This window comes from Microcebus murinus, chromosome 4 (assembly GCF_040939455.1).
Source record: "Microcebus murinus isolate Inina chromosome 4, M.murinus_Inina_mat1.0, whole genome shotgun sequence".
Classification (NCBI taxonomy): Eukaryota; Metazoa; Chordata; class Mammalia; order Primates; family Cheirogaleidae; genus Microcebus; species Microcebus murinus.
Genome location: NC_134107.1, coordinates 36,691,712 through 36,707,653, shown reverse-complemented (window position 1 = coordinate 36,707,653; position 15,942 = coordinate 36,691,712). Strand labels below are relative to the sequence as shown.

General features: G+C 34.6%; 1 protein-coding gene across 4 annotated transcripts in view; it reads left to right on the top strand.

Annotated features, from left to right (window-relative positions):
* METTL15 (methyltransferase 15, mitochondrial 12S rRNA N4-cytidine) overlaps positions 1-15,942 on the top strand; it is a 194,304-nt gene that overhangs the window by 429 nt on the left and 177,933 nt on the right. For 3 of the 4 annotated variants that reach the window (XM_012747608.3, XM_012747624.3, XM_076002077.1), the window contains exons 2-3: positions 1,917-2,157; positions 5,292-5,578. In XM_012747608.3, coding sequence (XP_012603062.1) covers positions 5,309-5,578 — 270 coding nt within the window. In that variant the 5' untranslated portion in view covers positions 1,917-2,157; positions 5,292-5,308. Of the gene's footprint in view, positions 1-221; positions 562-1,916; positions 2,158-5,291; positions 5,579-15,942 lie in introns of those variants that run through there. The other variant, XM_012747615.3, reaches the window with a different exon arrangement.

Here is a 15,942-nt window from a genome sequence, read left to right as displayed (position 1 = left end):
AGGCCTACTCCCGTTAGTGCTGACTGTAAAACTATTTGGTATTTAGCTGCTTTTTAGATTCTCTAATAATGGCATTACAAAATAAATTCACTTAAAGATTTTGGCCAAGTTTGTTATTGGATGAGTGTTGTTTTTTTCCCTAAGTCTCAGGTTGTGGGTATTATTTCCAAAGGTACACTTTAAAAAGAGAGAAAATACCTGGAACAAATGGGAAATATGTTTGCTAAAATAACTCATCTTTCGTTTTTTTTGGAAACAGGGTCTTGCTGTGTCACCTAGGGCTAGAGTGCAGTGGCATCATCATAGCTCACTGCAACCTCAAACTCCTGGGGTCAAATGATCCTCCTGCTTCAGCCTCCCCAATAGCTAGGACTGTAGGCTCACACCATCAGCACAGCTAATTTTTCTATTTTCTTTTTGTAGAGAAACGTTCTCACTCAGGCTGGTCTCGAACAGCTGGCCTCAAATGATCCTCCTGCCTTAGGCTTCCCAAAGTGGTAGGATTACAGGCATGAGTCACCACACCCGGCCTCATCTTTACTTGGCAGGATATTTTTAATAGTATGTTCTGAATTTCATTGTTGTTCTTTATATTACTATTAATATTATTGTATCCATTCACTCAGTAATTATTGATAGATTTTAGAGACACACTGTACACAATGGAGTCAAAATCCCTGCCCTCTTGGAATTTATATTCTGGTAATTCAAGATCGATTTATAAATAGGATGGCACAAAACCAATACAGTGTATTATAAATGAAACAATGTATGGGAAACTCTCATATTATGGACATGTCTTTCCTAGTGAAGAAAATTGGGAGTATTGTATATTATGCATGTTATATTATAGTTTCTAAACACTAGATAGAGCATCAATAAAGCTACTACTTATTTCTGGCTGTATTACATGACCCTTAGTTAATAAAATGGTTATTTGTGTGGTGCTGGGCTTGGTAACAAAATAGAGAAGACATTTTATTTCAAATATGCACTTGTATATAGTATTAATATTTACTTTTGATATCCCAGACATTTTATTAGTTACTTTACATATGTTATCCCATTTAATTCTCAAAACAGCCCATGAAATGTAGGTACTGTTATCTCCATTTTACTGAGATAAAACTGAAGTTTCCAGAAAATCCCTAATGGAAAATATTTGTCTTGAACTGTATAAACAAGCCAATTCAGAATTGAGTTGTCTCTGAAATACTTTCTAGATTAATGTAGTCTGAAAATATGCATATCTTGCCAATTTCTTGTAAAATTGCATTGATCATTGGTGAATACGTAAATAGAAGTGTTTTAAATTTTGTCTTTTTAAAAACACCCACATTGTATAAGGCTTATCAGTCTCAGATGTTTCCACACCTAATCTAAGTACTTTTCATTTAATTTCGAACTTGGCATTACAATTGCAGTTTAGCAGTGTTCAGATGATGAGGCCTGTATTCTTAAGGAATTGTACATTTGGTGAAAGCAGAGATATTTGAAATTACAATCAATGCCATTACTGTGCCAGCTGGCTACTCTAATTTGTCAAGATATTAAGGAAGTACAACAGACAGGTTAAGAGAATGGTGTATTTTGTAACGAAATGAAGAAAAAAAGAATCAATACTTTCTAAACATATAGAGCTAAGGAGACAGAAATTCCCACTTCTTGTTAGAAATTGGAGAATAACTATATCGCGTTATTAGAAAAATGTAATTTATGTTCATAGTAAACTGAAGAGAGAACAATAAATGGAAAGTTAGATTTAAAGTTGCCTCACACATTTTTTAAAAAAAGGAAAGTGAGTTTATTCTTTTATTTTGTATTATTTTACTTTTTTATCTTTTTTAAAATTTATCTCATTTTGGAAAAGTGAATTTAAACATGGCAGTGGTGAAGTTTTATTTATTTCTCCCCAGGAACGTCGTTTGGAAACTCCAGCGCCAGCAAGACCTTTTCTTTGGTAGCGGGGGCTGGAAGCAGCGGAACTAAAGGCAAGCGGTCCTCGGTTGCTGTGGCGGACGTGGGTTCAATCTGTCCGTCCTTGCAAGTTTTCCCCAGGGTTGGGACCTAGACGTGCGGCAAGTTCAGGTCCTCCAGCACCATAGTTTTCATCGGTGGCCCAAGTTAGAGGCCAACTGAAAAATCGTCGTGCCTCAGGTGAGGAGAAGGTGACCGAGTCCCGGGAGCTCTTTTGGAAAACACCACCTTTGGGAGTACTCCCAGGGGTCGCCGGAATTCGCCCGAGTGAAAGGAAATACACGCTCGTGCTCTCCACAACACGCCTTCAAGTTGGGTTTAGAAGTTTTTAAATAGTTTTGCCTCGTCAGATTGTAATGCTTAGGCAAAAGAGTGCATTTTCCCTTTTTCTTAGAACCTCTTTCACTTTCTCTGAATTCGGGAGACAATGTCCATCCAGGTTGTGTTTTTGGTCTTAAGAACTATGTTTTCAAAGAGAATTTTCCCTGCAGGGAAAAACTGACTGCATTGATGCTAATTGTTAGCACCCTTGAGGAAGTAATTTTCATGGGCATCACTCACCCTTATGTTCCCACAACTGAAAGATTAATCTGGGCAATTTTGTGGACTCAAGAGCTTAAACTGAATTTTGCTGGTAAAGTTAAATGACTTACCTAGGACACTATGTACTCAGATTTTCTGACTCCCTGCTTCCTTCCTAGACCAGATGAAATTTAAACAATCTTAAATTATTTAGGATAGCTGGCTTTAAAAAACTACAGGAGGGCTCTGGATTGTGTGGTAGGAGATTGGGCTGCAGAGAAGGAGGAGGGAATTCTCTTTAGAGCTTGTCCTTTTCCATTTTCGAGGAAGTATTCCAGGAAACCACCACACACACACAAAAAAATTATTTGTGGCCCTTTCTCTGTTGACCCAAATTAGTAGCCAATTACTTCATAATAAAATCTTCAGTCATTATACCCTGACCATAGTAGAATAAATCTATAGAAATTAAGTGTAGTAGAGAAAAATTAAATGGTAGTGACAGAATTTTTTCTATCTGTTCTCCTTTTCTCCGTGTGGTGTGGTTCTCATTCCTATATTGGAATTGATGCTGTTGCTTTTTTTTATTTATTATGCAAATATGGACATATAATGTAGGTTGTTTGAATATTTCATATTTAGGCCTGCACATTGTATGTCCTCTATTGGTTACCCTGCAGCATACTGTTATTTCTAAGTAGAGCAGGACCAAGCCAGAGGATTTGGGTTCCTGAAAAAAAAAATTGAATCTAACTTAGGAGATGTTTCAAAAGTAACATAGAATTACATGAATGCATTAAATAGTTCCAGTGGACTATGTTTATTGTGTGGGAATTAAGGCTTCAGGGTATGGGGATAGACTGCTTGTGTTACAATTCTAGTTTTATGACTCTCCAGCTGTGTGACCTTTGGCAAATTACTTTAGTTTTCCTCATCTGTAAAATGGGAATAATAATACCTACCTCCAAAAGTTGTGGTAAGGATTGAATGAGTTAGTAAATGTAGTGTGCTTAGAATAGTAGATGCTACTTAGTAAGTGCTAAATGTTATCTATTATTTTGAAAAACTTTAGAAACACAAAGTTGGAGGGTAGTTGAGTTTTCTTTGTACAAGGTCTCTGGAAACCTAAGGCATAATTAAATAATCTGGCTAATTTTTACTGCTGAACATCTAAAAATTTACTTCTCATTTCTTATATATATATTTTTTGGCCACATTTTTCCAGTGTCACATTTGACACATAATTCTATGAATTATGTCTTTGGTAAAGTTAATTAATATCCTCAAGGTAACATTTTCTGGATATTATATATCATGTATTTGTATTTCTTTCTGTTTTTGTCATTACATCTGATCAACTTTTCAATGTTACTGTTCACTTTTTATTGCAAAGAAAGGAAAGATGTATTTAAGTGGGATTTATGTTTTTTGAAATATTTTGAGAATGTGGTTTTTGGTGGGGTTAGTAAGATACGTGGAATTTTCTGGTGAAGATTGATAAAAAAGTTAATTTTGTGGAGTCTGTAATTGATCCATCTATTCATTTTTTTCTCCAGAAAACATTTATTAAGCACCTAGTGTGCATCTGATTATGTGGACAGAAGTGTGGTTCTTATTCTTTAATAAGTTATCATCTGTGAGGAAAGTATAGTGATAACTGTGTATTTACTGTGGTAGTATCAAAAATGTTGCTTTGAAACCAACTGGCCAAAAAGCATAATATTTTCAAAAAGTTTTTTGTTAATATATTTATATAAATACTTTTTTCTTTGCATTTTAAAGAGTTACAGCTTGCAGAAAAAATGTAACAATTATGAGAAATTCAAGGAGTGAATCAAATATTTACTTGATTGTTTTTTGGGCACAGGGGACAGGCAATTAAAACAAAGATGGATATGAAATGCTAAAGTGTGCTCAATTGAGTGTTTGTAAAGTTATAGTTTAAGTTAATATATACTCCACTGTTACACGTTGTGGCAAGATGCTCTTATCAGAGAATATCTGTTGATAAACCTGCAAGATTTTTACAGACTGATCATCTCCATTTATTTTTGGATGTCCACACTTAGTCTTCTTCCAGAGACAGTCTCTCACACAAAGTAAGATTGAAGATGAGAATTTAGAATTATGAGAGAAACAGAAGAGTTTGAAATAAAAGACCATCTGAACCTAAAAGAGAATAATAACTTATAATCTTTTCAGTCTTCCAGATAGCTTTTCAAATAAAGTGTTAGCTCCTTGAACCCACTCTTTAGAGCTAATAAAAATTCAAAAAAATGTATTTCAGAAAAATATTGACTGAATCATCAATTTTTATATCCCTGATGGTTAAAACATTAGTGGTCTTACAGCTTATCAGGGGACATTTAAAATGTATATTTATATTTAAATTATGTTTCTGGGTTCTCTTAGTTTCCTTGCTTTGTGTAAGGAGTTTAGTCACCTTCACTTTTTTAAGATGTTTAGATACTAGAGCAGGCGTCCTCAAACTACGGCCCACAGGCCACTTGCGGGTGTTTTTGCCCATTTGTTTTTTTACTTCAAAATAAGATATGTGCAGTGTGCATAGGAATTTGTTCATAGTTTTTTTAAAACTTTAGTCTGGCCCTCCAACAATGGTCTGAGGGACAGTGAACTGGCCCCCTGTTTAAAAAGTTTGAGGACCCCTGTACTAGAGTCTTAACATTCTTTTTTGGTGTGTAAAATATTTCATATATATTTGCTTTCCCTAAAGTAGTACAATATTCTTTTATAAAATCCAATAATCACCATATTTAAAATTTTTTTTCTAGATTTGTTGACCTACAGAATGCTTCGATACCCACATTTTTGTAGAATATATAAAGAATTTCTTTCCTGCGGGTTTGAATCTGGCATACTTAATTTAGGTGTCTGGCAAAAAAACACCCATACTACAGCAGGAAGATATAATGAATGTGAAGCCCAAGAGCAAACAGATCAAACTGGAGTTCAGAAGTTCCACAACTCTCCAGATAGAGATTGTGAAGCTGTGGCTAAATTACATATTCCAGTAATGGTGGATGAAGTTGTTCGATGTTTGGCACCACACAAAGGGCAGGTGAGTAGCTTAGTCTTTTATTTTTTAACATTCTATTTGTTAAGATATGATTCACCTATCATAATATTCACCATTTTAAAATGTACAATTCAGTGGCCTTTAATTTATAGATGGTAGCTGACTTACAATGGTTTGACTCACAATTTTTTAACTTTATAATGGTGCAAAAGCAATATACTGTCAGAAGAAACCATACTTTGAGTACCCACACAACTGATCTGTTTTTCAATTTTGGTACAATATTCAGTAATTACATGAGATAGCTCATACGTCATTATAGAATAGGCTTTGTGTTGGATGATGTTGCCCAACTGTAGGATAATGTGTTTCGAGCACTTTTATGGTAGGCAAGGCTAACATGTTTGGTAGGTTAGGTGTATTAAATGCACTTTGATTTATGATATTTTCAACTTACGATGGGTTTATTGTGATATAACTACAGAGTAAGTCGAGGAGCAGCTATATTCATGAGGTTGTACAGTCATCACTTATCTAATTCAGGCACATTTTTATCACCCCAATAGGAGGCCCCATACCTATTAGTGTTCATTCTCTATTGACCTTCTTCCCACAGCCCCTGAAAACCACTATTCTATTTTTTGTCTCATGGATTTGCCTAATCTGTACATTACATATAAATGGATTTATATAATATGTGGCCTTATGTATCTGCTTTCTTTTACTCAGTATGTTTTCAGAGTTCATCCATGTTGTAGCATGTTTCTGTACTTTGTTCTTTTTAATGCTGAATCATTCCATTGTATGGTTATGTCACGTTTTGTTTATCCATTTGTCAATTGATGCACATTTATGTTATTTCTACTTTGTCACTATTGTGAATAATGCTGCTATGAACATTGGCATACAAGTTTTTGTATGGATATATGTTTTCAATTTTCTTGGGTTTATATTTAGGAGTAGAACTGCTTTATGCTTTATGTTTTGAGGATCTCACAGATTGTTTCCCAGTTTTGATTAGTTTTGTCAAATAACAGTTTTAAAAGAAAAGGAACATTATACCGGCTGAGTGGTTATGGTATGAAAATTGAATTCCACTCACATCTGTAATCCTAACACTCTGGGAGGCTAAGGTGGGAAGACTGCTTGCGATCAGGAGTTCAAGCCTGAGCAAGAACAAGACCCCCATCTCTACTAAAAATAGAAAAAATTAGTCAGGTCTTGTGGCGTGCTTCTATTTTCCCAGCTACTTGGGAAGCTGAAGCAGGAGGATCGCTTGAGTCCAGGAGTTTGATTTTGCAGTGAGCTGTGATGACGCCGCTGCACTCTAGCCAGGGTGACCGAGCATGACTCTGTCTCAAAACAAAACAAAACAAAACAAAACAAAACAAAACAACAATGAAACCTAAGAAAACTGAATTGCAGCATAGCTTCTTGAGAATTTTATAATCTTTTCAGGAATGACTGGAGATGAAGACATAGGTCTGATTTCTGAATTCCTGTTCTCTGTTTTCTTAGTCTTAGTTTTCAACTACCTTGCTGTATTAGGGTTCTCCAGAGAAAACCAACAGGATGAGTAGGTGAAACACACACACAGTTAACCCTTGAACAGCTTGGGCTTAGGGGCTTGACCCCCCATGAAGTAGAAAATCCATGTATAAGTTTTTACTTTCCAGAACTTTTATTACTTATAGCTGACTATTGACCAGAAGCCTTACCAATAACATAAATTCATATTTTATATGATGTATGTATTATATATTACATTCTTATAATAAAGTAAGCTAGAGAAAATAAAATGTTAAAATCAAAAGGAAGTGAAAATACATTTAGTATTTATTAAGTGGAAGTGGATCATCATAAAGGTCTTCATTTTCATCATCTTAACATTGAGTAGGCTTAAGAGGAAGGGGAAAAGGAGAGATTGGCTTTACTGTCTCGGGTGGCGGAGGCTAAAGAATACAAGGAAGTAGGCCCCACAGTTCAAACCCATGCGTGTGTGTGTCTGAGTGTGTGTATGGAGGGAGAGAGAAAGAATGAGAGATTTTAAGGAATTGGCTCATAAGATTGTGGAGCACTGGTAATTCCAAAATCTGTAGAGTTGGCTAGCAGGCTGGAGGCCCAGGAAAGAATTGTATTATGTTTCCAAAGGCAATCTTCTGACCTAATTCCTTGTTTGAGCAGGGGGTCAGTCTTTGCTTTATTAAGGTCTTTCACTAGTTGGATAAGGCCCACCCTCATAATCCATATGGAGAGTAGTTGCTTTAATTAGAGTCCACCACATTTAATGTTAATCTCATCTAAAAAAACACATTCACAGAAACAACTAGAATACTGTTTGATCAACTATCTGGACATTGTGGCGCAGCCAAGTTGACCCATGAAATTAGCCATCACACCTACCGTATAGTGTTGCTGGCAGGATTAAATAAGATCCTAAATTATAAAATGCTTTAAAATCTCTATAGGTATAACAATAATATCAGGTGATGTAATATTCAAAATGAAAAAGCTAGAAACTTTCCGTTAAGTATATTCACAAAAGAAAAAATCTTTATTGTAGTAAATTTTCTTCAAATATCTGTTTATAATTTAATGCTGATACTTAGTGTACTGACTTCAGAAATGTGATCTCTTGTTCTAGAAGCTACTCTACTTAAATCAATTATTTTCATTTTAAAAGTCACACTTCCTTTTTCTAGCATATAGGAAAGCAGCATATGGCTTAGTGGTTAAGAGGAAAGATTCTGGAACTGGACTGCTTGGGTTCAGATCTCTTGTGTAGGAAATACGTACATGTGCATGCACACACAGCCATGGCTCTTTGTTGTTTTTTTTTTTTTCCCTGAGATTTTTTTTCAAGTTGGATCAGGCAGTTTTCATGAACAAAGTTCTAAGCCAGGGGTCCTCAAACTTTTTAAACAGGGGGCCAGTTCACTGTCCCTCAGACCGTTGGAGGGCCGGCCTATAGTTTAAAAAAAACTATGAACAAATTTCTGTGCACACTGCACATATCTTGTTTTGAAGTAAAAAAACAAATGGGCAAAAACACCCGCATGTGGCCCGTAGGCCGTAGTTTGAGGACGCCTGTAATCTAAGCTATATGCATAAAGTATACTGGAATGGCTGGATGTTGCTTATACAAAAGCTGTGAGTGATAGGACATGGGATGCTTCATAAAAATACTATTTACCCTCTCCTCAGACAGTATGTATGTAACAAATTAAACTCAGCATTCCTAATTGAGTTTATGTTTATAAAGCATCTAGATCAATGCTGTCACATAGTAGGATCTCCAAAATATGCATGAAAATGTAAATTAAAAAATTAATTTGGGTAAAAGTTCTTGTCGAATACAACTTCATCAAAACAAAATTCTCATGGTTTTCTTTAAAGATTCAAAATGCAGGGATAGCAATTACAACCCATACCTAATCATGAGTTTTTTAAAAAGAATATGTAAATATATATGTGCATATATATACAGATATGTATATATATATATATATATATATATGTATATGGGGCGTGCAGTTAGTAAAATTTGGAACTGAATTAAGTGGATTGAATTTGACTTCTGGAGTCAAAAACCAAAGTACATTGTATCAATTTACTGAAGCCCAGTAACAAAACCAGCTGTTTATTTTATACTAACCCATGGAATAGAAAAACAAACAAATAAAAATAAACCCCAGTACGCCTACTAGTAAATCAGTATTGTATCAGCCTTTTTTCTGAAACCAAGTAGCATAAAATTAGACAATTCTACAACTTGACCTGTAGTGCTGTTTCATTCTGTTCAAGTTCCTGACAAATGTAATGTTGGTTTATTTTGACATTTTGATTGTTCTGATTTGAGTTGGGTTTTCCAGTAACTTTTTATAGAAAGTTTAATTTTATGAATGTTATTTCTGAAAACTTTAATGTGAGGTATACTTAGAGACAATGTTATTTCTTACCTTTCCTGCTGTCTGGCAGACAGCTTTATTCACTATTCCCTTAATCTTCAAGTAATAAAGAACTGGTGACAGTCCTTGGACAGGAAAGGTCTTCATTTCATCCATAATCCATTATTTGCTTCTCTTCTTCCTGAGCCTTTTCCCAAAAATCATTTTCCTTTGCAAACTATGAGTCATACACTCACTTGTATCAATCACCTACTTAATTACTATTTTCCACATCACCTTCAACAGTGAATTTACAAATGAAACTTTTGATCATAACAGGAACTTTAAAAATATCTAGATGTAGTTTTAAGTGAGGCCTAGGTCATTTAATAGTTATTTTTTTCTTGAATATTTAAAAATTGCTCAGCTAAAGAAAATAGGGATTTGGGAAATTTCTTCAGCACTGTAGCTAGTTTACTACATATTCATTTTCCAAATACATCCAAAATATTTGTTAGTTTGAATTCTAAGGTAAAAAGATCCTCTTTCTCTCCCTTGGGAGGTAGAGATGAAATTAAATAAATATTAATTAGTTTTCCTTGCTTAGTTTTCATTATTTCATATTCTAGTCTGTGGTCCCCAACCCCTAGGCCATGGCCCAGTACAGGTGTGTGGCCTATTAAGAACCAGGCTGTATATCGAGACCTGAGCCACACCTCCCACACCCTTACCCTCCCCACCCCCCTACCTCTCATCTGTGGAAAAATTGTCTTCCATGAAACTGGTCCTTGGTGCCAAAAAGGTTGGGGACTACTGTAGGTGAATAACTTTGTATGAATGTATTAATTATTCTAAAAAGATTTTTCTTGCTCCTGAAGATATTTTACTCTAGGCTATGTTGGTCAGTTTTTCACTCCTGATTTATGAAAACTGGAAAAAATAAGTATGATTCTGTCTAATTTAAGATGGTAGCAGTTTGGAGAGTATAGGAGAGTTGTTATTCTTTGCCTAGTAGCAATGCTAATTTAGCTTGGTGCCTTGGGGCTTATTCTAAGTGTTAAGTTACAAGGGAGATGATAGACATGCAAGGACTAGTACCAGTAGCTGTGCAGTTTTGGTCAATTAAGTTACCATGGTTTTACCTCAAATTGATTCCTCATCTGTAAAATGAGGAAATAGAACCTACTTCTATGGTTACTATGAAGCTTAGATGAGTTATTGTATGTAAATTGCTTAGAATGATATCTTCCAAGTAGTTTGAACTCAATAAAATTAGCTGTTATTACGGGGATAGGAAGGGTCAGAGTTGGTAGCTAATAAAAAAAAAAATCAGGAGGCAATACTGGGAGACAGCAAAGGTGAAACCAACACACCTGGAACTGTAAAAGTGCCGTTTCCTCTGCCAGGAACTCTCCTCTTTGCCATCTGTGAAGCCTTGACTCAAATTTTATTTTTTCAGGGGAGCTTTTTATGAACCTTCAGAGGAGACAGGCATCCCTGTTATACATTCATATAGTCATATACTTTTCTTTCGGCATCCCTGTTATACATTCATATAGTCATATACTTTTTTGTAACACCCATAGTAATTCATAATTGTTGTGAGATTATTTGTTCAACGGATGTCTCTCCTAGTAGATTGCCTTCTATGAAATCATGGACATGTTTGTCTTGCTTATTACCATTATATCTCTCATGCTGAGGACAAGGCCTGCCACATGGTGTTTTTGTAATGGTGTTTTAAGTGAATGAGTAAGAGTCAAAGTAAACCAGAGGACACGTGTGAGGCTCCAATAAAAGGAATGTCCCTTGGGTACTGAGCTTCCCTGGCTCAAGTCTTTCATATAGCTTTGGTCTCAGTGTGGCAGGCCTGGTTTGATCAAGTAACTGGAGAAACCTGGTGAGAAAACAGATACAAGGGCTGAGAAAATGAGCTGGCATCTAAACTGATGCAAAATAGATTATGATGACAAATAGGATAATGTTGCAAGGTTTGGTTTATAAATATTTCAAAATAAGTATCTTACTTGTTTTTAAATTCTAACATTTAATATTAATTTTTATAATTATTAGATTTGCTGAAGTTGTCATGGCGCCAGTTTTGATAATTTTCTCTATAAAAATGCATTATGCTCTGTATAGTGAAATTTCCTTAAGATCAGTAGCAGTATTTTACCTGTTTTACTTGAAAATCTTTGCAATCATTAATGGAGAATAAACATTGAAGAGAAAATACTGAGACTGTATGTTTGCTCTCTTTAAATATTGAAGGTTGATCACAGAAGGAATTTGATTAACCCTAAACTGTTTAAAGAGTTAGGAACTTTTCTGGCTCGGCGCAGTGGCTCACGCCTGTAATCCTAGCACTCTGGGAGGCAGAGGTGGGCGGATTGCTCAAGACAGGGGTTCGAAACCACCCTGAGCAAGAGCAAGAGCTCATCTCTACTAAAAATAGGAACAAATTAATTGGCCAACTAATATATATAGAAAAAATTAGCCGGGCATGGTGGTGCATGCCTGTAGTCCCAGCTACTCTGGAGGCTGAGGCAGGAGGATTGCTTGAGCCCAGGAGTTTGAGGTTGCTGTGAGCTAGGCTGACACCACGTCACTCACTCTAGCTTGGGCAACAAAGTGAGACTCTGTCTTAAAAAAAAAAAAAAAAAGAGGAACTTTTCTAAGGGACAGGGCCAATGACATAGCACCATTTTTTTCTCTAAGAAATAACTTAGAATTTTAGATGGGATGGACTGTGTTAAGATGTAGTATTTTCCATGTCTTATATTTAGGTTTCTTTGGAGCAAAATTTTATTTTACTTTGCATTCTACCTTTATTTGAAAAATGATTTTGTCTTAAAAAATCATGTAGCACCTTAAGTGGCCTCTGGAGTATGATATTTTCAGTGCTGTGCTGGTAAATGTTTAACATCTGGCTCTGGGGATAGGGATAGGATGTGAATTTATAAAAGCAATAACCCCCTGATTTTAGTGTTTGCAGATTTCCATGCTATATATGTTCCTATCATTACCCACTTCAATCTACCAACCTGATGTCACTGAATATAGATCTAGTCTCTATTTCTTCAACTTCTATTTCGCCTTCTTGAATTTTATATCAAGCACAATGAAGTTTTCTATTCATATTTTAGTATTTTATGCATGTTCGCCCTTGCACGTGCTTTTCTTTGTGACTTGATCTGAGAACATCTTGTTCATATTTCTATATCTGAGTTTGTCAATTCATCCTTCTTCTAGTGTCTGAAAAGTTAGTCATTCTCTCTACTTCTCTCTGCTACCTCAGAACCTTGTCCTTTTTAAAATTATGAAGTATGAATATCACATTGTATTATAATTACTTCTTTGTTGCCACTAGATTGGAAGCCAGTAGGGATGTTGTCTTTTTCTTCTTTGTATGCTTAGCAATAGTGTGGTGCCTGACTCATAGTGGGAAGGCAATAAATGCTTATTTTAACTGTAGTTGAACTGATTATTTATTAGTGTTATGAATTGATTTAACTTAATTGCTTTCTTATTTACACATTAGGACCTGAATATAATGCTGTCCTTGGGCTTTATGCTATACAACAATTTGTTGCTTCATTTGTTTAATAGATTTAGAAGGAAGTCATTTTGATATTTCTAATATATTTTAAAAGAGTTTCAAAATATTCTTAACCTAGGTTCTCCAGTGTAGCTAGTAATGGTTTATAACATAACTTGAGAATAACAATGTAGTGCAATAAAACATTTTAAATGCAAATTACCTTTTTGAAAAAAGCTTGTTTTTCATATACTTTATGGTTTCTAGAAATAGAGAAATGATATGAAAGCATTCATATAATGCTGAATGAATATTGTTCTTATTTTATTGTTGCACAGTCTATATTCCTTGTAGATTTTTTTCTATGAATACTTCTAAAGAATGTCTTTAATATATATTTAAAAATCCCAATTGTATTAGATTTCATGATTAGCTTTGTGTTTCTTAATATGTAATAGTTTAAGAATGGCATATTTGTTATTTGGGATAATAGTAGCATTTATAGGAAGTCTACAATGCCTGGTGATGTGATGAGCATTTTGTATATTCTTGTTAAGGTATTAAAATCTTTTAGAGAGTTCACATTAGTAAATACAAAACAATTAGACAACAATTAAATCTTATATTTGATCACTTAATAAATTTTTCTTATATAATTTATTATAAAAATTATAGTTTATCAAAACTCTAATGTGTATTAGTTAATTTCATCTTACTCACTCAAAGTGTCCAGTTTAGAAATTCCTTTTAGAGAGTCTTGGGAAGGAGGGTATGGGAGTATGGATCCCTCTGGTAAATTTAGCATATTTTCTCTAATGGGAATATATATGGATAATGTTATTTATAAAATGTTTGTTCATATCATGTTATAAGAATGTGAAAAACTGATAGAGAATTGAGTTTTTTAGGTTATTCAAATTTTACATGATATTTGTAAAGAAATAAGATCTTTTAGGCAAAGGAGCTACTTGGTCTGCCCAAAGTATTACTCAGACTTTTAACAGTTTTTAAACTTTAAAAGTAAATGTATATTCGGTCATTAAATATGAAATGTCCAATTTTGATTCAAAAGTGTGGTTTATGATATCTCAAACAAGAAGCAGTACAATTAACCAAAATATGCACCTAAACTGTCAACACAGTTTTGCCATCTTAATGATAGCTTGTTTATGCCAGCAGCAAAGAAGCCTGGAAAGTGAGTGGTGATGAAATTGTGAAAGGCATTTTCTACATCTTGTTGAGAATTGAATATTTTTCCTTGCAAGAAGTGTTCTCAACCCTGGAAGAAGTGGTAGTCAGTTCGTATAAGGTATGGTGAATATGGTGGATGGCGGAGTGTTTCCAAGTCTAGCTGCAGTAGTTTGAGCAGTGTTGTTGTGCGATATGTGGTCAAGCACTGTCTTGCAAGAGCATTGGACTTTCTCTGTTGACCAATCTTGACTGCTCAATCTCAAGCGTCCTCATCATGGTTGCAGTAGACATCCACGGTAATCAGTTTACCAGGTTTCTTGAAGCTATAGTGGATAATACTGGTGCTGGACCACCAAACAGACAACATTAGCTTTTTTGATGACTATTTAGTTTTGGACCGTGTTTCAACACTTCATCTTTATCCAACCATTGTGCCAAGCTCTTGAGATTGTTGAAAAGAGTCCATTTTTTTCTTTACATGTAACAGTATAGTGCAGAAATGATTCACTTTTATGTCATGACAGTAAAGAAAGGCAAGCTTTGAGATGATTTCTCTTCTGACGCTGGTTTAATTCACTTGATACTCATTTCTCCAGCCTCTTTACTTTGCCAATTTGTTTCAAATGGTCCGATATTGTTAGAATAATAATGTTAAATCTTGCTGCTAATTCCTGCATAGGTCGATATGGATTCACTTCCATTACAGCTTTTAACTCATCATTACCCACCTTGGTCTCAGGTCGCCCACGTGGCTCATTTTCAAGATTAAAATCACCAGAATGGAACTTCTCAAATTATCAACATCCTGTGCATTCATTAGCCACATCCTTCCCAAACACTTCATTTTGATATAATATTTCAAGCTATCTGTGCTGTGTTGGTTCCATGACAGAACTCATATTTGAAAATAACACGAATTTTTGTTTTGATAAGTCAAATATGTGTTTGACTTATCCCTGGTTTCACAAAAATTGCTCTAAAAAATATTGAAAGATAATTACAAGCCAAAATGTGTGTTTGAAAGACTGAGGATGTACCCTCACAATAAAAGTAAAACCAGAAGTGTCAAAGTGAAATATCAGAGGTATCAACTGTCAAATTTAGCACTTAAGGAAATTGGACATTTCATACTTAACCTAATATTTATAACTAAAATGAAAATAGCTTATTCATGCATATTTTCCATAATGATGGGGTATCATTTAAAATATTGTTAATCATTTTATGTATATGTATATAGATGTGTGTATATATGTAACTATAGAAATATGTATAACTCTATTTTTATATTCAAGTCTTTAGTAATTGCACTATTTATTGAATATGTAACACCCTTTTTAGTAAATTTAACATCCATGAGGGTATGATTGTTTTTCTATCAGTGAATTAATGCATTTTTATCACTGTATACAATTCTTTTCATTAGAGTTTGGAAGCAAATTATTAATAGAGGATATCACATAAATAATTATGACTAAACTTATTTAATTCTTTTGTTTATCCAGTGTCCTTAAGTTATCTTTCTTTTTGTTTAGTCTTTTTAATAATCCAAAAGCTGAATCTTTGCTAGATTCTGTTTATTAAAATATTAGAATTAAGATTTACAAAAAATTCAACTTCACTGGGAGACCGAGGTGGGTGGATTGCTCAAGGTCAGGAGTTCGAAACCAGCCTGAGCAAGAGCAAGACCCCCTCTCTACTATAAATAGAAAGAAATTAATTGGCCAACTAATCTGTATAAACAAAAAATTAGCCGGGCACAGTGACGCATGCCTGTAGTCCCAGGTACT